General features: G+C 42.7%; 1 protein-coding gene across 1 annotated transcript in view; it reads left to right on the forward strand.

Annotated features, from left to right (window-relative positions):
* LOC124799060 overlaps positions 1–25,852 on the forward strand; it is a 161,480-nt gene that overhangs the window by 124,897 nt on the left and 10,731 nt on the right. The window contains exon 3 of the mRNA XM_047262598.1: positions 17,722–17,792. Within this exon, the coding sequence (XP_047118554.1) occupies positions 17,722–17,792 (71 nt within the window). The remainder of the gene's footprint in view (positions 1–17,721; positions 17,793–25,852) is intronic.

Raw genomic sequence — 25,852 nt, forward strand, 5'->3', positions numbered from 1 at the left:
ACACTGTCTTCCAAATGTGTAGAGAGTACGGTTAGTTGTAATTAAGTAATGAATTAAAACGTCATGCCTGATATAGCAGGTTCTTGCATGAACAGCGAAAATGTAGTAAACGATTAAGTATATTCCTCTCATAATTTTAGGGGATTTGCCAATGAGAGAATGTTTGAAATTATGTCTAAATTACACTACAAGTCATTAAGTGCTTGTATGAATAAAATCTGGTTATTCACCCGCAGTGGGCTGCACTTCTTTTTCACACACACTCTTTTCGTAGGTAGGTGATTCTTACCCCACAGTGATTCTTTCCATACAGTAAGTAAATGTGTACTAGGTTCAAATGGCTCTGAGCACTATGGGACTTAACATCTGTGGTCATCAGTCCCCTAGAACTTAGAGCTACTTAAACCTAACTAACCTAAGGACATCACACACATCCATGCCCGAGGCAGGATTCGAACCTGCGACCGTAGCAGTCGCGCGGTTCCGGACTAAGCGCCTAGAACCGCTAGACCACCGCGGCCGGCAAAATGTGTACTAGCCTTGGTTGAAATCAGACCAGTCGTTTCGGAGCACATCTGGGACAGACGTACATAAATACCTAAAGACATACCAACAAACAAACAAACGAACAAACATACTAATATACATACATACATTTTTGTAATATGTACGGATTTCTGAGTAGGATAGAATCACTGAATTGACTTTTCGAGATAATTGTCTGATTAACTGAAATACATTAGGATCAGCATTAGCAATGAGAACAGCCTTCCTCTAATCGTAACCTGAGACTTGATGTGTGATCAAATGTTGTTCCCATCGGGAGACATAATTTGGACATTTCTGGCTGAACGCCGGAAATGGTGGCGGCGACATCTTCATAATGTTGGCCACGTTGCTTCTCAACCCCTAGTTTGGCCAGACATGTCATAAGCAGCTCTTACATATTAAATAAATGCTGCAAAATCAGTATCATTCGCTGCAGCATTTCTGATTGGGCAGTGTTTGAACAACACCATTCAGAACAGTATACGATAGTCTCTTAAATTTCTTGCAATGAAAATGGAATTAGGTGCCCACACACAGATTCAAAAAGTAACAAATCAATGTAAGGGCCAAGCTCTACACTGAGGTAACGACAGTCATGTGATAGCGATACGCCCATATACAGACGGCGGTATTATCACGTAAACGAGGTATGAAATGGCAGTGCATTGAGGGAGCAATCAGCTGCACTCACGTGGTTCTTGTGAAAAGGTTTTTGGCGTGATTATGGCCGCACGAGAGCAATTAATAGACTTTGAACGTGGAATGGTAGCTGGAGCTACACGCACGGGACATTCCATTTCGGAAATCTTTAGTGAATTCAATATTCCGTGATCTACAGTGTCAAGAGTGTGACGAGAATACCAAATTTCAGGCATTACCTCTCACCACGGACATCGCAGAGGCCGACGGCCTACACTTATCGACTAAGAGCAGCGTCGTTTGCATAACTAGTCAGTGCTAACAGGCAAGCAACACTGAGTGATATAACCGCAGAAATTAGTGTGCAGCGTACGACGGACGTATCCGCTAGGACAGTACCTCGAAATATGGAGTTAACGGGCTACGGCAGCAGACGACAGGCTTTGCTAACAGCACGACATTGCCTGCAGTGCCTCTCCTGGCCTCGTAACTATATCGGTTGGACTGTAGACAACTGAAAAATCGTGTCCTTGACGGGTGAGTCCCGGTTTCCGTTGGTAAGAGCGTATGGTAGGGCTCGAGTGTGGCGCAAGCCCCGCGAAGCCATGGACCTAAATTGTCTGTAAGGTACTGTGCAAGCTGGTGTTGGCTCTGTTTACAAGGAATATACTGGGCCCTCTAGTCCAACTGGGGTGACCATGACTGGAAATGGTTCTGTTCGACTACTTGGAGACCATTTGCGACCATTCATGGACTATATGTTCCCAAAAAATGATGGAATTTTTTATGGATGACAACGCGTCGTGTTACCGGGCCACAATTGCTCGCGATTGGTTTGAAGAAATTTATGGACAATTCGAGCGAATGATTTGGTCATCTGGATCGCCCGTCATGAATTTCCTCGGACGTTTATGAGACATAACCGAGAGGTCATTTCGAGCACAAAACCCGTCCCGGGAAAACTTCCCCAATTGCGGACGCTATAGAGGCACCATTCCTCAGTATTTCTGCAGGAGACTTCCAACGACTAGTTGAGACCATACGACGTCGGGTTCCTGCACTACACGGGGTAAAAGGAGATCAGACACGTTATGAAACGTACCCTTAGAAAACTTAATGAATTACTGTTCTGATAAACCTAGTACATTATTTGATTTTCAAACAGCTGAGCAGAACTAAACGTACTCAGACATTTCGCTCTTTACCTATTCTGATCAACACTAAACTGACACACAATATTTTTAGCGCAACGCAATCTGACTTTCAATAATCCCTACAAAGGAATGGCCCTGACTAACATTGACCTATACCTTTCACAAATCACTTACCTCACAAAAATCTTCGTAACTTGAGTTACTGCAATATAGCGAGCGCCACTACTGCCAGCTAAATAAAAGATTCTAACTACTGAAGGCACTAACTACTGATAGGCATAGTTAGCAAATGAGAGATTTTGATAAAGAAATGGTTCAAATGGCTCTGAGCACTATGGGACTTAACATCTGTGGTCATCAGTCCCCTAGAACTTAGAACTACTTAAACCTAACTAACCTAAGGACATCACACACATCCATGCCCGAGGCAGGATTCGAACCTGCGACAGTAGCAGTCGCTCGGTTCCGGACTGAGCGCCTAGAACCGCTAGACCACCGTGGCCGGCTTTTGATAAAGAACAAACAAAGTATTTACCTTAATAGTGTTCAAAAGTCATAATATGTATATCAGTTCATGACATCCAGTCTTACAAATTTACTGTCTCTGATGGAGACACGTCCAGATCATCCACTCTCAAAACTCCGCCATCTCTCTCCCAACATCCACCACTGCTGGCGGCTCACCTCCAACTGCGCAACGCTATGCGCTGTTAACAGCCAACTTCCCAACACTACAATAGCAAATTCCAACAATGCAAACCAGCTACAGACTTCACACAGCACAGCCAGTGATTTTCATACAGATCGCTAGGTGACGTTACCAACATAAAAACCTAAACAGCTTACTTACAGTTCTTAAGAGGTATTCTATGTTATTTGTCACCTCAGTGTAAATTAAAGTGTTGCCATAAAAAATATCAGGTGTACTCGACCATAAAATCTCTCTGCAAGTTGTACTGGCAGAAGTCTTGTCTTAAATATTGTTGACATTCAGCCTCCAGTTATGGCGAGTTTTCTTTATCGCCAGTTTATGATACTGGCAGCACATCTTCTTGTCGCCAGTTTAATAAGTAGGAAAATTATGCTTTGAATCGTACAGCCTCATTAGCGGCTTATGTTGTTCTTCTAGTACTGGGGCATACCTTTTCTCGTCGCCATTTTCTTGTTCTAACAGAAAGCGGACCCACAGCTATAGAGTTCCACGGGTATAGGAATGTGGCCTACTTGCTCGTTTAAGGTCATACCACATTACAATATTTCTAAAACGGAAGAACTCTATCAACACATGAGAAACTAAAACATTCAGTTATGAAAATAATAAATATCAAAGTATGCTCAGTTCTTCCTTTATGGGAAGACTTGGCACTGATGTAAACCACTGAACCGAATGTAACACAAAATGGTAGCTAATTACTAACTAATCTAACTGAAGTTCAGTTTGGACTGCAGTTACATACTTTATAAGTTCAATTAAAAGCAAGGGTGGCAACATTAAGAGTACAACAGATATTCCAATGTTACAAATAGAGGAGAGACTGGATAGGTGAGAAGAGTACATTGAAGGTGTTTACGAGGGAGAGGAGTTATCTGATAGCGTGATACAAAAAGAAATTGGAGTAAATATAGAAGAGGTAGGAGATAAAGTGTTAGAGTCAAATTTAAAAAAGCTCAGGAAGTTTTGAGGTCAAATAAGACAGGAGGGACACATAACTTTCCATCGGAATAACTAAAATCTTTGAGGAATTGGCAATGAAACGCCTATTCAATTTGGTGTGTAGATAAGTGTGAGAACTATCGCACATGCAGTCTAACAGCTCATCCGCCCAAGCTGCTGACAAAGATAACATACAGAGGAATGGAAATTAAAATGATGAACCGTTAGAAGACTATCAGATTGACTTTACAAAAGGTAAAGGCACCACACAGGCAGTCATCACGTTCGGCTTGGTAATGAAAGCAAGACTGAAGAAAATTTAAGACACAGTCATAGGACTTGCAGACCTGGAAAAAGTGTCGAACAATGTAAAATGGTGCAAGATTTTCGAAATTCAGTATAATAACTTTTTAAACTCTGAGAGATGCCTCAGTTGCTGCTTTATTCTTGTCTAACGGTTTTGGAAAAGTTTATTGTTGAGCATAAAGTCCGGATTTTATGTGCCTTACTTTTCCTTTCCTTAGAGTAGAATCCAGTGGGAAACACTTTTCAAGCACTGAGCGAACTGTTTTGAAGTGACGTTAGACGTTCCCTTTCCCCCAACTGATACATTTGCATAGCGAAGTAAACACACACAGTGTCCTTCACCTGGGTAAAGAAATCGGTTTCCCGTTCTGACTGAAGTGAAGATCTTCTTTTCTTTCACTTGAACACGTCATTATTTGAACGAACCTGTCTAAGTAACGGAGCCCAAATCAAATAATCCGCGTAAGGAAATGCCTGATATATACACAAAAAACATAATGTGCTAAACATACCGCGCGTACAGTCAACTATGAGGCCAACAGTGCAGTATTCTTCACTGACAATGGCAGTTACATTAAGATATTAGGCTTTATGGTGCCATTTGACAAGAGTGTAGCCTCGTACGAAAGTGAAACGAAACGTAGACGATAAGCATTCAGACATGAAGAAAATACAAGTTTTTCAAATGGTTCAAATGGCTCTGACCACTATTGGACTTAACATCTGTGGTCATCAGTCCCCTAGAACTTAGAACTACTTACACTTAACTAACCTAAAGACATCACACACATCCATGCCCGAGGCAGGATTCGAACCTGTGACCGTAGCAGTCACGCGGTTCCGGACTGAGCGCCTAGAACCGCTAGACCACCGCGGCCGGCTACAAGTTTTTGAAATGTGATGCTATAGAAGAATGGTGAAGATTAGATGGGTAGATAGTTTAAGTAATGAGGCGGTATTCAACAAAAGAGATCTTTGTGGCATTCCTTAACTAAAGGAAGGGGTCGGTTGCTAGGAGACCTTCTGAGATAGCTACGGTCGCAGGTTCGAATCGTGCCTCGGGCATGGATGTGTGTGGTGTCCTTAGGTTAGTTAGGTTTAATTAGTTCTAAGTTCTAGGCGACTGATGACCTTAGAAGTTAAGTCGCATAGTGCTCAGAGCCATTTGAACCATTTTGAGCCTTCTGAGATATCAAGGAATCGTCCATAAATTATTGGAAGGAACAGTGGGAGTTGAAACTTGCAAAGGGAGACGAAGAAACGAGTACAGTAAGCAAGGTCAAATGGATTTTGATTTCAGCATTTACTCGGAGATGAAGAAGTTTGTACAGGATAGAGTAGCGTGAAGAGCTACGTTAATTAGTCCTAGGACTGAAGACAAGAAGAACGGCATTTCTGTATTTCAGTGTTCCTGCAGTAGTTAGTTATCCAGTGAAATATCATGTATCCAGTACAGTTATGTTGAAATATCATTTTTATTTCGTTTAACTGATGGCAACAGCCAACATTTGTTATAGGGTTAATAGGTTCCCTGCAGAACGTATTCTTGTGCTGTTACGAATCCTTCAGTCGCCCATGTAGTTCTCGAACGTTGATATATTCATTCGAAAGTACTGTAAGAACTTTCTGCTGTGTCGTCCGGATAAGACAGAGCCAGGGTAAAATCACCACAGGCGAAAAGACGCGAGCTGGTGCCTTAGAGACTCACCACTTGCACGAGTTCCGCCAGCGCCATGGGCGGCGCTGAGGATGAAGATATGGACTTTGCTTCGGCAAACTGCGGGCCGAGTACAATCCGCCAATGACACGACGACAATGGAGGTGCCTACTCGAAAGATAGAAGAGCAGCTCTCTCCCACTTGGTTATAGATCATTGTTCAGGGTTGACTTTGACAGGGAACGTCGTTTGTGAACTCTTAGAAGTGAACAGACAATTGTAAATTCCAATGTCACAAATTTCCCACCAACCGGTTGCAAATAGAATTTAAATTTTTTTAACTAGTTTTCAACGCTGACTAGGGGCGCCTTCTTCAGAAGAAACTGTTACCTTACCTAACAATATCACAGGAAGGTACATTAATAGCAGGTAGGCATTAGAACAAACACTTAATTTTTACAAATTAAATTGCATAAAAATACTCACATGTGGTTAAAAGGTAATTCAAGAGACATCATTCTAGTCAAAACATTAAAACCACAATTAATACATTTTCCACCTGAATACATAACAGGTACAGTCAAAATTTTAAAACATTATATAAATAAGCCACTAAGGGCACTACAGTGGTATAGGACACGAGTGAGTAACAGCGACTGCTCGAGCGGCCCGTACCAAATGACAACGTGAACATGATTTAGCTGGCGGCATCTAGTAGCAGAATTTACAGAGGTTTAACAACACTAAAAAAATTAATATAACAGTGATTGACAAATTAACAGGATTTAAATCATAAAAGCAAGGGAGAGGAAAACAGTATTTAAGGGCCTAACAAGGAAGCGGATAGCCAACATTAGCTATCAGACACCTCTAAGTAACGGCTTTAAGCCATTAAAAAAAAATTTATTACACGACTGCAGTTGTTCATTTAATGTGACGCCATCATTCAGAGAAAAGTGTTTGAAGATCTGTATCTCTTCCAAAATGTTTAGCCTAAAACCTTTTCTTTCACAGTGCAAAATTCCGATGTCATGAATTTCCATTTTAAATATGGTTTTAATGTTTTGACTAGAGTGATGTCGCTCGAATTTCCATTTAACCACATGTATTTTTATGCAATTTAATTTTTAAAAATTAAGTGTTTGTTATAATGCCTACCTGCTATTAATGTATCTTCCTGTGATATTGTTAGGTAAGGTAACAGTATTTTTCTGAAGAAGGCGCCCCGAGTTGGCGTTGAAAACTAGTTAAAGAATTTTAAATTCTATTTGCAACCGGTTGGCTAGAAATTTGTGACATTGTAATTAATTACGGTTGCTGATTACAGCCATGTTCAAAATATCAATTGTAAATTGTATCTGCAATGTTCTGTGAAGTTGACCTACGATTATTTGCATTTAGCCATTGAGGGCCTTTTTTGTGTTATATTACAAGCAGTGTTGCAAACTTCATTACTCAACAAGTCCCAAAGATAAGTAAACCATTTTTATCTCATTTGTGTGACTTTATGACTAATTTGTTGGAGCGTTGTAGAACCTTAGTTCTCCTGCCCTGTTACCTAAACCTGGGCCACAGGCCGCGCGAGATTAGCCTAGCGGTCTAAGGCGCTGCAGTCATGGACTGTGCGGCTGGTCACGGCGGAGGTTCGAGTCTTCCCTCGGGCATGGGTGTGTGTGTGTGTGTGTGTGTGTGTGTGTGTGTGTTTGTCCTTGGGATAATTTATGTTAAGTAGTGTGTAAGCTTAGGGACTGATGATCTTAGCAGTTAAGTCCTATAAGATTTCACACACATGTTATTTTTTGTGGGTCACAGCAGTGGAACAGTGACAGGGAGAAATTGTCTTAGTGGTGTACGGCACCAAGCCGTTTCACAATCTCACAAACTCGGCCTACTGTAACAACAGTGGCAACTCGGTCGTATCAGCAGTAGCGACGAGGCCTTTACAAAACTGGCGACGAGGGTTTGCAAAAATTTACAGGATCGCTGCGGATCTCCTGAAGTAGGGTGCGAAAAGCCAGTATTCGTCCCTTCCTAAATTAACTGACTGAATCCTGTGTATCCTGTGCGTCCTTCTTTTTAAGCGACGATAAAATAAAATCCACGCTAGCAGTTGTTTACTGGGAAACAGTAAAAGACAAAAACAAGAGAAGCCACTGCACTGTGTCGTGGACAACAACAATCGGACACGATAGCACGCCGTGTACGCGGTGCCGTTTAGAGCGCTGCCGGACAAGTGTGGAATGGACCGAAGACCGGGATCGATGCACACGACTAACAGCCGCGCGTGCTCGCAGAGACACCGCAGCGTCAGATACCATTCCACTGCACACACGGCAGCACCGCGTGATAATCACGTAGCAGTGCTGGGACTGGAAACCAGCCAGTATACACGTAGGCAGAAGAAAGCAGGCAGTGTTTGCTTATTTTGTTTATGAATACTTTAAGGAATACAACACAAGGTTTTGGGCTAACAGACTTGTTAATTCACGGCTGGTGAAAGGAACGTTCGTGTTGCTTTTTATAGATTTAAGAGAGGATTACAGTTCTTTAACTATTTTCGAATGTGCACAGTAGTTTGATGAGTTAACAGCAAACATGCAATCATCCATCAAAAGCAAAGACTAGGTGATGAGGTTTCCAATATCGCCTAATCTAATTTAATTTGCTTATGAGATCACACACCAGTTCCTTCCTCTCCTACAAGAAACGGGTCTTTAGTATAAGACATGAGCACAGATAAGTGGAAAGCGCATTTGGAATTCTAAAGAATCGATGGAGAATACTTCACAAAGGTACCAATGTGAAGCTGAAATTTACTGTTAGTATTATCAGATGTTACTGTGTTCTTCACAACTAGTGCCAATTCATACATGGTTTTAACTTTGAACGCCTTGATGTACACATAGGCCGCCCGGGGTGGCCGAGCGGTTCTAGGCGCTTCAGTCCGGAACCCCGCGACTGCTACGGTCGCAGGTTCTAATCCTGCTCGGGCATGGATGTGTATGATGCCCTTACGTTAGTTAGGTTTAAATAGTTCTAATTTCTAGGGGACTGATGACCTCAGATGTTAAGTCCCATAGTGCTCAGAGCCATTTTTAACCATTTTTGTACACATAGCCTGTGTAATCTGAAAATGAAATTCCATCAATTCAAGGAAGAATTTCATTTAATAGTAGAAGTAAAATTTTCACTGGTTATTTTATACAATGTTGGCAAATTGCATGGCAAGACAAATGTATCCAATCTTGTCGGTAACAATCATAGTCAAAAAATTGCTCTGAGCACTATGTGTGGTGTCACCGCCAGACACCACACTTGCTAGGTGGTAGCCTTTAAATCGGCCGCGGTCCGTTAGTATACGTCGGACCCGCGTGTCGCCACTATCAGTGATTGCAGACCGAGCGCCGCCACACGGCAGCTCTAGAGAGACTTCCTAGCACTCGCCCCAGTTGTACAGCCGACTTTGCTAGCGATGGTTCACTTACAAATTACGCTCTCATTTGCCGAGACGATAGTTAGCATAGCTTTCAGCTACGTCATTTGCTACGACCTAGCAAGGCGCCATTATCAGTTGCTATTTATCTTGTGATGCATGTACCGTCAGACCAATGTTCACCAATTATGGATTAAAGATAAGTATTACAGAAGCCACGTACCTTTTTTGCTAGTCTCAATTCCTTGTCATTTGCCAGACCTCACGCCAGCCTGCGTGAGCTTAAACGCGTGCCCTTCGGCCTCCCGTCCTAGTGGATTGGCTGTCTTGCCAGTCCACAAAACTATGGGACTTAACGTCTGAGGTCATCAGTCCCCTAGAACTTAGAACTACTTAAACCTAACTAACCTAACGACATCACACACATCCATGCCCGAGGCAGGATTCGAACCTGCGACCGACCGTGAAAGACTGATTTATATAAATGTTGAAATATATGTAATCATGTATTTTGTTTCTGCAGTAGAATAAAGCATCGATTATACTGAAGCCTTTAACGAAATTTATTTTAAAATGGTATTATTAAAAGAAGATTTACTCGTTCAGCTGAAAGTTTTGATTTGCCACATTCGAGCGAAACAGCCATGTAGAACAGAAACACAAAATACACTCCTGGAAATTGAAATAAGAACACCGTGAATTCATTGTCCCAGGAAGGGGAAACTTTATTGACACATTCCTGGGGTCAGATACATCACAAGATCACACTGACAGAACCACAGGCACATAGACACAGGCAACAGAGCATGCACAATGTCGGCACTAGTACAGTGTATAACCACCTTTCGCAGCAATGCAGGCTGCTATTCTCCCATGGAGACGATCGTAGAGATGCTGGATGTAGTCCTGTGGAACGGCTTGCCATGCCATTTCCACCTGGCGCCTCAGTTGGACCAGCGTTCGTGCTGGACGTGCAGACCGCGTGAGACGACGCTTCATCCAGTCCCAAACATGCTCAATGGGGGACAGATGCGGAGATCTTGCTGGCCAGGGTAGTTGACTTACACCTTCTAGAGCACGTTGGGTGGCACAGGATACATGCGGACGTGCATTGTCCTGTTGGAACATCAAGTTTCCTTGCCGGTCTAGGAATGGTAGAACGATGGGTTCGATGACGGTTTGGATGTACCGTGCGCTATTCAGTGTCCCCTCGACAATCACCAGTGGTGTACGGCCAGTGTAGGAGATCGCTCCCCACACCATGATGCCGGGTGTTGGCCCTGTGTGCCTCGGTCGTATGCAGTCCTGATTGTGGCGCTCACCTGCACGGCGCCAAACACGCATACGACCATCATTGGCACCAAGGCAGAAGCGACTCTCATCGCTGAAGACGACACGTCTCCATTCGTCCCTCCATTCACGCCTGTCGCGACACCACTGGAGGCGGGCTGCACGATGTTGGGGCGTGAGCGGAAGACGGCCTAACGGTGTGCGGGACCGTAGCCCAGCTTCATGGAGACGGTTGCGAATGGTCCTCGCCGATACCCCAGGAGCAACAGTGTCGCTAATTTGCTGGGAAGTGGCGGTGCGGTCCCCTACGGCACTGCGTAGGATCCTACGGTCTTGGCGTGCATCCGTGCGTCGCTGCGGTCCGGTCCCAGGTCGACGGGCACGTGCACCTTCCGCTGACCACTGGCGACAACATCGATGTGCTGTGGAGACCTCACGCCCCACGTGTTGAGCAATTCGGCGGTACGTCCACCCGGCCTCCCGCATGCCCACTATACGCCCTCGCTCAAAGTCCGTCAACTGCACACACGGTTCACGTCCACGCTGTCGCGGCATGCTACCAGTGTTAAAGACTGCGATGGAGCTCCGTATGCCACGGCAAACTGGCTGACACTGACGGCGGCGGTGCACAAATGCTGCGCAGCTAGCGCCATTCGACGGCCAACACCGCGGATCCTGGTGTGTCCGCTGTGCCGTGCGTGTGATCATTGCTTGTACAGCCCTCTCGCAGTGTCCGGAGCAAGTATGGTGGGTCTGACACACCGGTGTCAATGTGTTCTTTTTTCCATTTCCAGGAGTGTAGTTTATTTGTGATAGTGTTTCACAGTGACACCTATATCATTTTTCTCATGATCTGGTTTCGCAGCAAAACCGTCACAAAAAGTCTCATCCACACACTTCGGGACATGAATCTACGTTCTGATCCAGGAGTGCCCCACCTTTTAGTTTACCTAGGGTAGATTGACGCCTCGCAGGCTAGCCGTGCGATCTCGGGCGCTTTGTCACGGTTCGCGCGGCTTCCCCCCCGTCGGAGGTTCGAGTCCTCTCTCGGCCATGGGTGTGTGTGTTGTCGATTAAGTAGTGTGTAAGCGTAGGGACCGATGACCTCAGCAGTTTGGTTCCATAGCCCTTACCACAAATTTACAATTTGCCAGATTGGCGGAAGAGGAGTATTTTTGGGCCGTACGTAATGTACTTAACACTACTAACACTAACAGCTGAGCTAAAAGAAAAGAGAGATAGAGAGAGAGAATAATATCGTGTGATGGGTGTTTCAGATTGAAAATATTCAATTCATTATGACTTTATATAAACGGAATTTTATGGAATTTTTTTCCTCTTTCTACCAGCCGAGTGATAGATACTCACTTGCTAGGTTGCAGTGATTTTTGTTATAAACCTCACGCGGCCGCTGGTTGGATACCCCTGTTCTAATCCTATCATGGTACTCCTTGAGAGATACACTCCTGGAAATTGAAATAAGAACACCGTGAATTCATTGTCCCAGGAAGGGGAAACTTTATTGACACATTCCTGGGGTCAGATACATCACATGATCACACTGACAGAACCACAGGCACATAGACACAGGCAACAGAGCATGCACAATGTCGGCACTAGTACAGTGTATATCCACCTTTCGCAGCAATGCAGGCTGCTATTCTCCCATGGAGACGATCGTAGAGATGCTGGATGTAGTCCTGTGGAACGGCTTGCCATGCCATTTCCACCTGGCGCCTCAGTTGGACCAGCGTTCGTGCTGGACGTGCAGACCGCGTGAGACGACGCTTCATCCAGTCCCTAACATGCTCAATGGGGGACAGATCCGGAGATCTTGCTGGCCAGGGTAGTTGACTTACACCTTCTAGAGCACGTTGGGTGGCACGGGATACATGCGGACGTGCATTGTCCTGTTGGAACAGCAAGTTCCCTTGCCGGTCTAGGAATGGTAGAACGATGGGTTCGATGACGGTTTGGATGTACCGTGCACTATTCAGTGTCCCCTCGACGATCACCAGTGGTGTACGGCCAGTGTAGGAGATCGCTCCCCACACCATGATGCCGGGTGTTGGCCCTGTGTGCCTCGTTCGTATGCAGTCCTGATTGTGGCGCTCACCTGCACGGCGCCAAACACGCATACGACCATCATTGGCACCAAGGCAGAAGCGACTCTCATCGCTGAAGACGACACGTCTCCATTCGTCCCTCCATTCACGCCTGTCGCGACACCACTGGAGGCGGGCTGCACGATGTTGGGGCGTGAGCGGAAGACGGCCTAACGGTGTGCGGGACCGTAGCCCAGCTTCATGGAGACGGTTGCGAATGGTCCTCGCCGATACCCCAGGAGCAACAGTGTCCCTAATTTGCTGGGAAGTGGCGGTGCGGTCCCCTACGGCACTGCGTAGGATCCTACGGTCTTGGCGTGCATCCGTGCGTCGCTGCGGTCCGGTCCCAGGTCGACGGGCACGTGCACCTTCCACCGACCACTGGCGACAACATCGATGTACTGTGGAGACCTCACGCCCCACGTGTTGAGCAATTCGGCGGTACGTCCACCCGGCCTCCCGCATGCCCACTATACGCCCTCGCTCAAAGTCCGTCAACTGCACATACGGTTCACGTCCACGCTGTCGCGGCATGCTACCAGTGTTAAAGACTGCGATGGAGCTCCGTATGCCACGGCAAACTGGCTGATACTGACGGCGGCGGTGCACAAATGCTGCGCAGCTAGCGCCATTCGACGGCCAACACCGCGGTTCCTGGTGTGTCCGCTGTGCCGTGCGTGTGATCATTGCTTGTACAGCCCTCTCGCAGTGTCCGGAGCAAGTATGGTGGGTCTGACACACCGGTGTCAATGTGTTCTTTTTTCCATTACCAGGAGTGTATGTCCCATGTTTCAGGGTAGTTCTTCACCTCTTCGTTGAGTCAACAGAATGTTGCTGCCCCATTCCTTTACTATGACTGTTGCTTCGAGGCGATCGGCAGGCACAAATCCCTCGCCGCGTTCTCGCTGTGAGTTTGGAGTTGCGCCTACGTAGTGTGCGGGGCTCCACTGTTTCACGTAAACTGCTGAAATGCGCGAGAAAATGACGCTGCGAACTTCTGATAATAAATAGCTCATGCGCATATACCATTTCGTTTTCGCAATCACGCTCTCCTACTTACACTTGGGACATAACTCCAAGGATCTGTACTTATTTCAAACTGTTCTTGGTCCAGGTCTGGTGTATCTAAATATTATTCAGGATGTTGTGAAAACGTCTTAGTGTGAGAAAGTGCGAGATACACAGTTACGAAACTGCCATTTACGAAACTGCAGTCTATTGATCATTGCGATTATTAGAGAAGTTAATTCTTTGATTCGATATTTGCGTTTAATTCGGGAAGATTTGGAACAATTGACATTATGATATGGGACCAGAGTGAGACATAAAAAAGAGTAATATTGCAAGCTATTCATCAATGCGAAATTTGCTTAAATCACAAGCTCGCCATTGTGAGGCATCAGCCAAACTAACACTCACTAGAATGAGGTTTTCACTCTGCAGCGGAGTGTGAGCTGATGTGAATCTTCCTGGCAGATTAAAACTGTGTGTCAGACCAAGACTCGAACTCCGGATCTTAGCCTTTCGCGGGCAAGTGCTCTACCATCTGAGCTACCCAAGGACGACTCACGCCCCGTCCTCACAGCTTTACTTCTGCCAGTGCCTCGTTTCCTACCTTCCAAATTTTACAGAAGCTCTCCTGCGAACCTTGCGCAACTAGCACTCCTGAAAGAAAGGATATTGCGGAGACATGGCTTAGCCACAGCCTGGGGGATGTTTCCAGAATGAGATTTTCACTCTGCAGCGGAGTGTGCACTGATGTGAAACTTCTTGGCAGATTAAAACTGTGTGTCGGACCGAGACTCGAACTCGGGTAGCTCAGATGGTAAAGCACTTGCCCGCGAAAGGCAAAGGTCCCGAATTCGAGTCTCGGTCCGGTACAGAGTTTTAATCTGCCAGGAAGTTTAACACTCACTATTTTATTTATCTTTAGCCTTGAACTATAATTTTTATATTTGGCTGTTACGGAAAATAATTTGTGCTCCTTTGTGTTGTCCCAGACCAACTACAACAGAACACAAATTTTGTACAAAAATAATTACTGAACTGTGACAGTGAATATAAAACACCTACATCTTAGACTCAACGTTATCTATACGTTTTGGTAAGGTAAATGTGGTACCACATTTCAATACCACTCCAAGAGCGTCGCTACGTTAGTATCGGAATGGAAATTCTCCGCTTGACGCCGAAAGTGTTCGCTCGGGGAAAATGGGACCCACAGTTTAACGTTGTAGCCGAACCATGTGTTGATTCTCATGATTTCTCACATCGTTGTGGTAAGAGCTAGGTTGAAACGAAGATTGAAAAAATCCGTGGTCCGACTGAGATTGAATCCCATGACCTCTCGGTATCCAACAACGTGCTTTCCCGTTTTCAGTTACACTAAAACTCTCTGATTTGACAAAGAAATGTATAAGGGAAAACATGAAATAGATTCATACATAATGTGTGATCATCGGTACTGTTACAACGAATGAAGGTCAAATAGGAGGCCTCTCGGCGAAAAAATAAAAATTAATCACCACAGAATCACCAGAGACTTTTTATTTATTTATTGTTTAGCAAAAGTTTCTCAATCTGAGAAGAGTGACTGTCTAAAAGAGTCACATCGACGTGCAATTGGCATCAATAACAAACAAACAGAAATGAAAGTAAGAACGGCCTTCTACTCCAAACTCTTTGGGTTCCATATTTTGGGTGGAGATTTTATGGACAAAAACCAGCAAAACATCGTCCAGTAAACATGGACAATAAAGCGCATACATTATGGGTTGTGAGCAATTGTCCAGTTGAATAAATGTGTTTCACAACGACAAAGATATACGAGCCTTCATAGCTCTTAACGCATGCACTTCCGAGCCCATGTTCACTGGACATTTTTTCTTGTTTTGATCGATATTATTTACCTCTACAGTATGGAAAGCAAAGAGCTTGCAGTAGAAAAGGTTCACTATTGGGGGTATCATAACGATTTTCGCAAAACTTTCGACGTGGTCGTTTTTGGAACAGGGTGCCTTACCTGAATCTGATACATTTCCCTTCACAGTAATGACAGAATTAACCTGTGTACGCTGAAAGAAATTCATATGGCATTATAAATCCTACAGCTGAAAGAGAGCAGATTCCGTTCGTGTCTTCGCGCTTTTTTTTTTTTTTTTTTCTTACGACACTTCAATTTCATTGCAGTTTCTCCTTTTACCTGACGTGTTTCGCTTATAGTGGATTTGTTAAATATTTATGATTCTGGACGCAAAGGCACCTTCATAGAAAGCGAGGAATGTTGTGTAATACACCTTCTACAGCTGCTGTTACTGATGTCTGTCTGAAATAGATGTGGAAACCAAGGTGGTATTCTCGCTAGCGGTCATGCAGAGAAACAATTTAAAACCCACATCCCACCCGTTTCGAGTAGTGTACCAACCATTAGCAGTTTGGCGCACGATTATAGTTGTTCATTGGTACCTCTGTGTCATTTAATCATTGTGTTAGATTGTACAATCAAATTATTACATAGCTCAGCATAAGCAAATAAGAAAGATACGGAAAAATCCTCCATCTAGCTATGAAGTACCTACATGAAAAGAAGCAGCAAAGAATTATGTGACGACAGGCGTGTTACACAATAAGACTCTGTTCAGAATGGCTATTGCTCTATTTCTGTTTCTTGTGAAGGTGGCAAAGATAACATCTGGATGCAAACCAATGGATTGCTCAATGCGCGAAACTAGCGACACAAGTAACTGAGTGTATTTTTTTAAATATTCCTTCCTGGCAACACCGCTCTCACTGCAGTATTCCCACCAAATGCGCATTTTGTATCACAAATCTCTTTGGAATACCCTTCTTGACGTTGCAAGTAGTTATCTAATGCTGGTACGAGATGACATTGACCTTGAGTATCACGCTACACTTCCAGCGACAGGTTACAGATTGTAGCAATTAGACCAGTTATCTTAATATTAAGAAAACAGTCTTAGTCGCGTTTTTTTATTTATTTAGTGGCGACCGGTTTCAGCCCATCGCAGGGGCCATCTTCAGGGCGAACATATGGTAGACGTGACGCCACAAGCAGTCGACCATATGTTCGCCCTGAAGATGGCCCCTGCGATGGGCTGAAACCGGTCGGCACTAAATAAATAAAAAAACTCGATTAAGACTGTTTTATTAATACTACGTTAATTTATATTAATCACTGTTAATCCATACCCATCCTCTCCAAACTTCTAGACTAGACTCCTCTCCGCCTTCCCACCAAGGCATCACGATCCTGCCCATGCACCTTCTTCCGCCCCCTTTGGGCCAATCGGATTCTAACCCTTCCTGCTCTTCATCTTTTATAACCACAACAAATGAGTGGGAAATGGGAGTCTTGTTCTGGAGGTCATGAGCAGAGGATCATGTTTGTTTGGTGTTACAATGTGGGCATTTCTTATAAATAATAAGAAGAAATAAAATTATTAATTAGGTCAATTACATGCATTTCGTCATTTATAGGTCTGGGCTCCACAGGGAGATGACCAGGGTGTGGGTGTATGTTACAAATAATAATAACAACAAATCAATTTTATTATCATCAGAATTATATGAATGTCTTTACTGGATGTCTGTTGATGTATTGAGAGGATTAGAGAGCCGTTATTTGTTTTAAATAATAAATTAATATTATTATTATTCCAGTTACTCAAGTTTCATGCTGCTGCACTTGAAGTCACATCATGTTATGTCAGTGTCATATCACGTCCAATGAAAGTTGCATTACATAAATGTCATGACACCCTCAGCCACTCAGAATGCAGCATTTGCTTTAAAGTATCTGAACTATTTAACAGTCATGTGCTGTTGCTCACCGTTTGAAGTATGTGTTCTGTTGTGAGAGGATTAGGCTGACAGTATTTGCGATAACTAACAAATTAACTTTATTATTACTGTAGCCATGTGAATTTCATCAGTCGAGGCGCCAGCAGAGACCAGCCACCACCCCCAGTCAGCAAAAAGAAGACAAGTAAGTAATCTCACAATTAACTGCTATTTTGAATTAATTTGCTGCAATTTTCACTGACTTTTCCAGAATAACGACAGTTCTATCCTAAATACGGCGTTAAAAAATTAACAAAGAGTGTAATACAACAACAAAAACCCACTTGCAAAGACTTTAAATCTCAAAGAAAACTATAGCAGTATATACAGGGTGATTTTTCCAACGTGTACAAACTCTAAGGATTGACTGATGAGAGGATGTGGAACAAAAAGGTCTAATGAAACTATGTCCAGAAACACATGGCGTCCATGCTGAAGACTATTTATTCAGTCATACACTGTTCCAGAGACTGCGATCTAATATGCGCTGTACCATGAAGCCACAGTCACAGTATACAAGGTTTCCCCTTAGAGGGCGATAGGATGATGTGGTTCCTCATACATCGTGCCCTAGCGCCCTCTCCTGTCATGGTAATGTTGTGTCCAATTCACTTCTCTCGCTGACACACCTTGTAGTGGATGTGACACAGCGTTGTACACAGTGCTACTGTATTCGAATCGAGAGCTTGCTGACATGGTGTTTACTTACAGAAAGACAAATGGGAATGGGCGGCAGGAAAAGTTTATGAGGAGACCTATCCCTGCTGACAACAGTCATAGCATTCAATGTTTGCCACAGTGTTTCGCCGTTTGTCTGAGACAGTGACGTTTCAGGAAGAAGGAAATCATGAAGGACGTACCCGAAATGTTCAGATGCTAGACTTGGAGGAAAATGTTATTTCTACTGTGGAAGGCGATCACCATTTCAGTACCACGCAGTTAGCCTGCCAGTACAGGGTAAGCTAGACGACCGTGTGGAGCATTCCCCACAACAATTGTTACTACCCTTATCACTTACAGCGTATGCAGGGCTTACTAGCGACAAAGTGTCCACACTGGAACGAGTTTTGTCACTCGTTTCTTCATCAGGCAACCACAATTTGTGTCATCCATCCTATTCACAGATGAGGCCACCTTTACACGGAATGCTATCTTCAAATGGTTCAAATGGCTCTGAGCACTATGGGACTCAACTTCTGTGGTCATCAGTCCCCTAGAACTTAGAACTACTTAAACCTAACTAACCTAAGGACATCACACACATCCATGCCCGAGGCAGGATTCGAACCTGCGACCGTAGCAGTCAAGAATGCTATCTTCAGCTTCCATGATAGTCACCAGTGGGACAGTATGCAGAACCCCCATGGTATGGTGACAGCGAATCGTCGGCACCGGTGAAAATGTAATGTGTGGGTAGCGATATTAGCGACCATATTTTGGGACCAGTGTTCCTTCCATGTCGCCTAACAGGCCAGAACTATCGGCGTTTTTATGGGTGAATGCCTCCCCTGCTGGAAGAAGTTCCATTGATGATTCGAGGGGTTATGCGGCTTCCACATGATGGTGCTCCAGCCCGGTTCGTCGTTAAGATCCAGAAATATCTCAATCGTGTCTTCCCTGGTGAATGGAAAGGACGAGGGGTCCAGTCGTATGGCCCGCTCGTTCAACAGATCTCAACCCATGGGATTTCTGGTTATGGGGCTATCTCAGAAGCGTCGTGTATGCAGAGCCAATCCAGATGTGGAGACACTGGATCGGCGATTTCATGCTGCCTTTGACACTGTTTCGATGCAGCCTGACGGATATGAACGTGTGAGACAGAACATGCTGTGGCACGTACAATCATGCGTTGAGGCACACGGAAACCATTTTCATTGCATACTGTAACTATGGCTGCATGGTACAGAGCTTATTAGACCACAGTCTCTGTAACAATATATGATTGAATAGATGGTCTCTAACATGGAAACCATGCATTTCCGGACATAAGTTCATTAGACTGTTTTTGTTCCAAATCCTCTCATCGATCAGTCCCAGGAGTTTGTACACGGTGGAAAAAATCACCCTGAAAAGAAAAAAGAAAAACCCAATAAACTCTTGCTAAGCCATCTCTTGTGTACGTATTAAGATGAGCGCATTATCCTATTGATAGAAATAATTATATCATGGTGTAGACTACAAAACCGCAGTATAAATTACCAAAACGTCTGATGTAAGATGCAGCAGTGTATGGTGTCATAGCAAAAGTCCAGCAGTTTTAAAGAGTTCCAAAAGCGCGTTTGTGACGTATGTTGAGATAGTTTTGGCAGTTAGAATTGTGTGGCTTGACATTCTTTTGGAAGAAGTACAATTTTTAGTAATTCTAGTTGGGTGGGGAATCTGCATACCATCTGCGTGGTAAAAACAAAGCATCTCTAACCAGATAATATAGACAGTAAGAATACTTTACGTACAGACTACAAAAAATATGGAACAATAAGTTAAAAAATATGGAAAAATGTGGAAAATTACGGGAAAAATGCGTAAGAGAGATAAAAATTGGACAAAATTAAAAAATGTGGAAAACAAGGAAAAATCAGGATTTTAATTGGTAATATATGATATCTGTATTTATTTGTAGGGGACAGTAGAAATTTTCCGACTAACCACTAGATAAAATCGTATAGAAGAGGATGATGTGATGCATATACCGAAAAAGAATACCATTATGCCGAGTTTGTAATCGCCATACTTTTTAATGAGGGTTTGTAGTCTTTTACGTAACAACTCGATGTAGGAGAGGGGATGACGTTACACATATATGTTTAGCAAAGAAAGTCATGAAAGAGGATGATCAACATGAAAAGGAGTTAAAAGCTCAAAATACAAATAACGATTAGGGTATAGAGACAAATTGAAGCTTGCGTTAAAGCAACAATAGATGAGCCGTTGGAGAAATACATGTTCTTTGGCTAATGTGTCTGGATTATGGCACACAGATTCATGGATGTTAATATAGACTGTTTGCACATCTAGAATCACTTTTGCAGAATATGCTATGATATTGTAATGACAAGCTACCTTATACTAATAATTACCACCATTTTTCTGAGAATATGATAATTTTAACCTAACGTGAGGTATTTCCTCCAGGCTAACCTTACTGAGATGATTCTTTTGAGTTATTAGATATATGTGCAGAAATGGTGGATTGTGATGGTTATCACTTTTCACCATTCTTTTAAAAATATCTAATAACTTACAAGAATCAGATTTATAAACAATGTCATGCTTTGTAATGAATTAGTTTGAGTCTTCCACCTTACTGGAATTTTTTCCAAATGTAAAGCTGCAGCATTTCTACCAATAGGACAACATTCACATGCTAGTAATGTAAGGATGATGTAGATTTTTTTTAGAAAATGTAGATTTTCTTTTAGATGATGTAGATTTTCTTTTAGAACCAAGATGTTGAAACATGTTTATTATTTGCGATTATGCAATCACAACTGTGGCTGAAAAAAGTTCAATCTTCCCAGAGGCTTTTGCTAGTGTTAAGAATGTGAATTATTCTAGTGACACTGAATCTGACATTTAAAAGAACGACTATAGCTTTCCGTAAAAAAGGATATGCCTGCCTCTATTGCTGGCACAGGGAAAGACACTGAAGGATTTAGTGTGTCGAGCACGGTTAAACCATTACCTATTAAAGTTTATAAGTTGGTCACAGGATCATAACGCCACTTCATGATTTTATTTCCGGTCATGACTCGTAACATAAGAATATGTATTGATACTACTGATAAAAAATGCCCGTTATGTGATTAGTTGGCTGGTTCATGACTTAACATTTCTCTGTGTGTCGGAACTCTTATTGCTCTAACTCTACAAACACAAAAGGTCCACGTACCCAGAGAGTTCTGCTATTGTTAACAATGTGGGTAGGTCTATTGACAGTAAATCCGAGAATGCAAAGAGTAACCGTACACCTCTGTGACAAAGGAAAGACCTTCCTGTCTTGATAATAAGGATGTTGTTGTTGTTGTTGTCTTCAGTCCTGAGACTGGTTTGATGCAGCTCTCCATGCTACTCTATCCTGTGCAAGCTTCTTCATCTCCCAGTACTTACTGCAACCTTCATCCTTCTGAATCTGCTTAGTGTATTCAGCTCTTGATCTCCCTCTACGATTTTTACCCTCCACGCTGCCCTCCAATACTAAAGCTGTGATCTCTTGATGCCTCAGAACATGTCCTACCAACCGGTCACTTCTTCTTGTCAAGTTGTGCCACAAACTCCTCTTCTCGCCAATTCTATTCAATACCTCCTCATTAGTTTTGTGATCTACCCATTTAATCTTCAGCATTCTTCTGTAGCACCACATTTCGAAAGCTTCTATTCTCCTCTTGTCCAAACTATTTATCGTCCATGTTTCACTTCCATACATGGCTGCACTCCATACAAATACTTTCAGAAAGGACTTCCTGACACTTAAATCTATACTCGATGTTAACAAATTTCTCTTCTTCAGAAACGCTTTCCTTGCCATTGCCAGTCTACATTTTATATCCTCTCTACTTCGACCATCATCAGTTATTTTGCTCGCCAAATAGCAAAACTCCTTTACTACTTTATGTGTCTCATTTCCTAATCTAATTCCCTCAGCATCACCCGACTTAATTCGACTACATTCCATTATCCTCGTTTTGCTTTTGTTGATGTTCATCTTATATCCTCCTTTCAAGACAGTATCCATTCCGTTCAACTGCTCTGGCAAGTCCTTTGCTGTCTCTGACAAAATTACAACGTCGTCGGCGAACCTCAAAGTTTTTATTTCTTCTCCATGGATTTTAATACCTACTTCGAAATTTTCTTTTGTTTCCTTTACTGCTTGCTCAGTATACAGATTTAATAACATCAAGGACATGCTACAACCCTGTCTCACTCCGTTCCCAACCGCTGCTTCCCTTTCATGCCCCGCGACTCTTATAACTGCCATCTGGTTTCTGTACAAATTGTAAATAGCCTATCGCTCCCTGTATTTTACCCTTGCCACCTTTATAATTTGAAAGAGAGTATTCCAGTCAACATTGTCAAAAGCTTTCTCTAAGTCCACAAATGCTAGAAATGTAGGTTTGCCTTTCCTTAATCTATTCTCTAAGATAAGTCGTAGGGTCAGTATTGCCTCACGTGTTCCAACATTTCTGCGGAATCCAAACTGATCTTCACCGAGGTTGGCTTCTACCAGTTTTTCCATTCGTCTGTAAAGAATTCGCGTTAGTATTTTGCAGCTGTGACTTATTAAACTGATAGTTCGGTAATTTTCACATCTGTCAACACCTGCTTTCTTTGGGATTGGAATTACTATATTCTTCTTGAAGTCTGAGGGTATTTCGCCTGTCTCATACATCTTGCTCACCAGATGGTAGAGTTTATCGGGACTGGCTCTCCCAAGGCCGTCAGTAGTTCCAATGGAATGCTGTCAATTCCCGGGGCCTTGTTTCGATTCAGGTCTTTCAGTGCTCTGTCAAACCCTTCACGCAGTATCATTTCTCCCATTTCATCTTCATCTACATCCCCTTCCATTTCCATAATATTGTCCTCAAGTACATCGCCCTTGTATAGACCCTCTATATACTCCTTCCACCTTTCTGCTTTCCCTTCTTTGCTTAGAACTGGGTTTCCATCTGAGCTCTTGATATTCATATAAGTGGCTCTCTTTTCTCCAAAGGTCGCTTTCATTTTCCTGTAGGCTGTATCTATCTTACCCCTAGAGAGATAAGCCTCTACATCCTTACATTTGTCCTCTAGCCATCCCTGCTTAGCCATTTTACACTTCCTGTCGATCTCATTTTTGAGACGTTTGTATTGCCTTTTGCCTGCTTCATAATAAGGATATAGATATCTAAAGGGTTTAACGTGTCAGTCAGAGTTAAACCATTTCCAATTAAGAGCTTTATCAGCTGGTCATTTGGTCGTGTCAAAACTTCTGGTCGTAGCTCCCAAAAGTTGAATATGTATTGACACTATCGATTAAAAAGAAAGAAGCGTCAAGTGATTACCTGTTTAGTTCTTAATGTCATATTTCACCCATATGTCGGATCTCTTATTGCTCTAATGCTACAGACATAAAACATGTAAATCTTGCTGTCCAGAACTTTAAACCTGATGATTTCATTGTAGCAGACAGAAAGCGAATGGGGTTTGAAGATTAGGATGATTATATAACAAGACGGTTCACTCATAAATACAAATCAACTGGCTGATTCACCCATAACACAGACACCACACAGCTGATAATAACCCATCACAGGCATTTGTTTACCCGTCAGGTCAATCTAATATATGATTACCTATTACGTGCATAGCACATTTCTGACTTTCATGATGTGTTACATAAAATATGTCAGACATCACTCTTCCATGGAAGCCTGAGTTACTGCAGATGTGTGGAGCAAGACGGGGTTTTACTTGTACATTTGTGCAAAAAGCTATCAAACTGAGCTGTGAAACAGATAGGAAATCAGTAATTCTTCACACCTTTCGTAGATTCTCCATGGTTTTTTTAATGTCTTTGTTAATTTATGTAAGGCATGTAACTTGATCACTTAATCATAACAGGTTATGACTCTTAAATGTAAAGAATGTGTATACTCCTTACATCAATATCTACAAATGGTACTTCTTCGAAATGTCATCCAACACAATTCTATCAATACCAACTCAATGTACACTGATAAACACAAGCACCGCTGTGGAAATGCAATGCTGACTTTAGCCATATCTTAATTACAGCATTTGGCTACTATTTTTTACGCATTAACACTGTATTACCACGTAAGATATATTTTACCCTCTCTCTTATGTTAACAACACAGAATATAGTTCAACTATAGCTTGCAATCATTTGCATTAATACTCTAAAGATAAATTATAGAAATAATGTTCAGAACACTCTCATGAACTGCAGTTGTCAAAGCTTAGATCGATGATGTACAAATGTAACATATGGAAAATAATAATAATAATAATAATAACAATAATAATAACAGTAATAATAGTAATAATAATAATTATAATGTTCAAGGAAACGAATATTTACTCTTATAAACACATATGCCAGTTTTGTGCAGGTAGTCACAGTAACAAAATTAGTTTAATTCGCGAAATTGAGAATAAAGATATATACATGGATACACAGGAAAATGCACATCATCAATACCTGCAGTTATGAAGATATATATACATGGATACACAGGAAAATGCACATCATCAATACCTGCAGTTATGATGCAACCATGTCACAGCATGTTAAAAACAAAGGTATAAGCAAGTACCATACCGCAACAAATAAACTAGGGCTATGATTAACACATCATCTGTTAGTAATGTGTACTGTCAGTGTTTAAAAATAGAACAATGGCATTAGCAACGTACAGCTCACTGCAATTTACAAGTCTGGCCAATTTTCTCTGACGAGACATACTTTAAAAAAAACTGAACCGTCGAAACTGAATCAAATTACGTTGATATCCACGTTAAATAACTAGTACAGTGTGATATTTCAACAACTGCACCTACATCCCAAATTAAACAACTAATTCCACAATGTGTTATTTAACAAGAAATACATCCCTGTTAATACCTTCTCTATGCACACACTGACGAAGATCACTTCTCTCTAATACTACTAACCATTCTGAGGTTCTCCTTCTACATGCCGCAACACTGCACACGAAGTATATGGACGTACCATTAATCAGTATTAATGCACTGTCACGCCTCCATCAGTGCAAGTCTCCAACACTGCCCAGGTGCTCATGCATATGAGTTATCTAGCTGGGCGGAGTACAGCCAGCTATGCCGGTATCGTTTGCTCCAGGGTTGTGCCGACAGATGGTCTGGGAATTCCAGCACCACCCACCCATACAATTATCTCCCGACAGTGAAATTTGGGACTGCAGAGAGGCATCACTTGCCAAGGCATCCAACAGTTGGCAGCCTTAAAATGATCTGCATATCTGTAAACTGACGGGTTCTGCCCAAGTTGTCATCCCTTTAAGTATCTGTTTAATCTTGTACGAAGATTATTTTTCATGTTATTTGTCTCTAAGGTTGCACGACGCCACTCCTGTTCCTTTTCAAACAAAACTGTTAAGCGTTCCCATCAGGCTAGCCTTACTGATGTGATGGACTAACATTTTCCAGCACTTTCCGTACTATATCGTG

This window comes from Schistocerca piceifrons, chromosome 5, assembly GCF_021461385.2.
Source record: "Schistocerca piceifrons isolate TAMUIC-IGC-003096 chromosome 5, iqSchPice1.1, whole genome shotgun sequence".
NCBI classification, from domain to species: Eukaryota; Metazoa; Arthropoda; class Insecta; order Orthoptera; family Acrididae; genus Schistocerca; species Schistocerca piceifrons.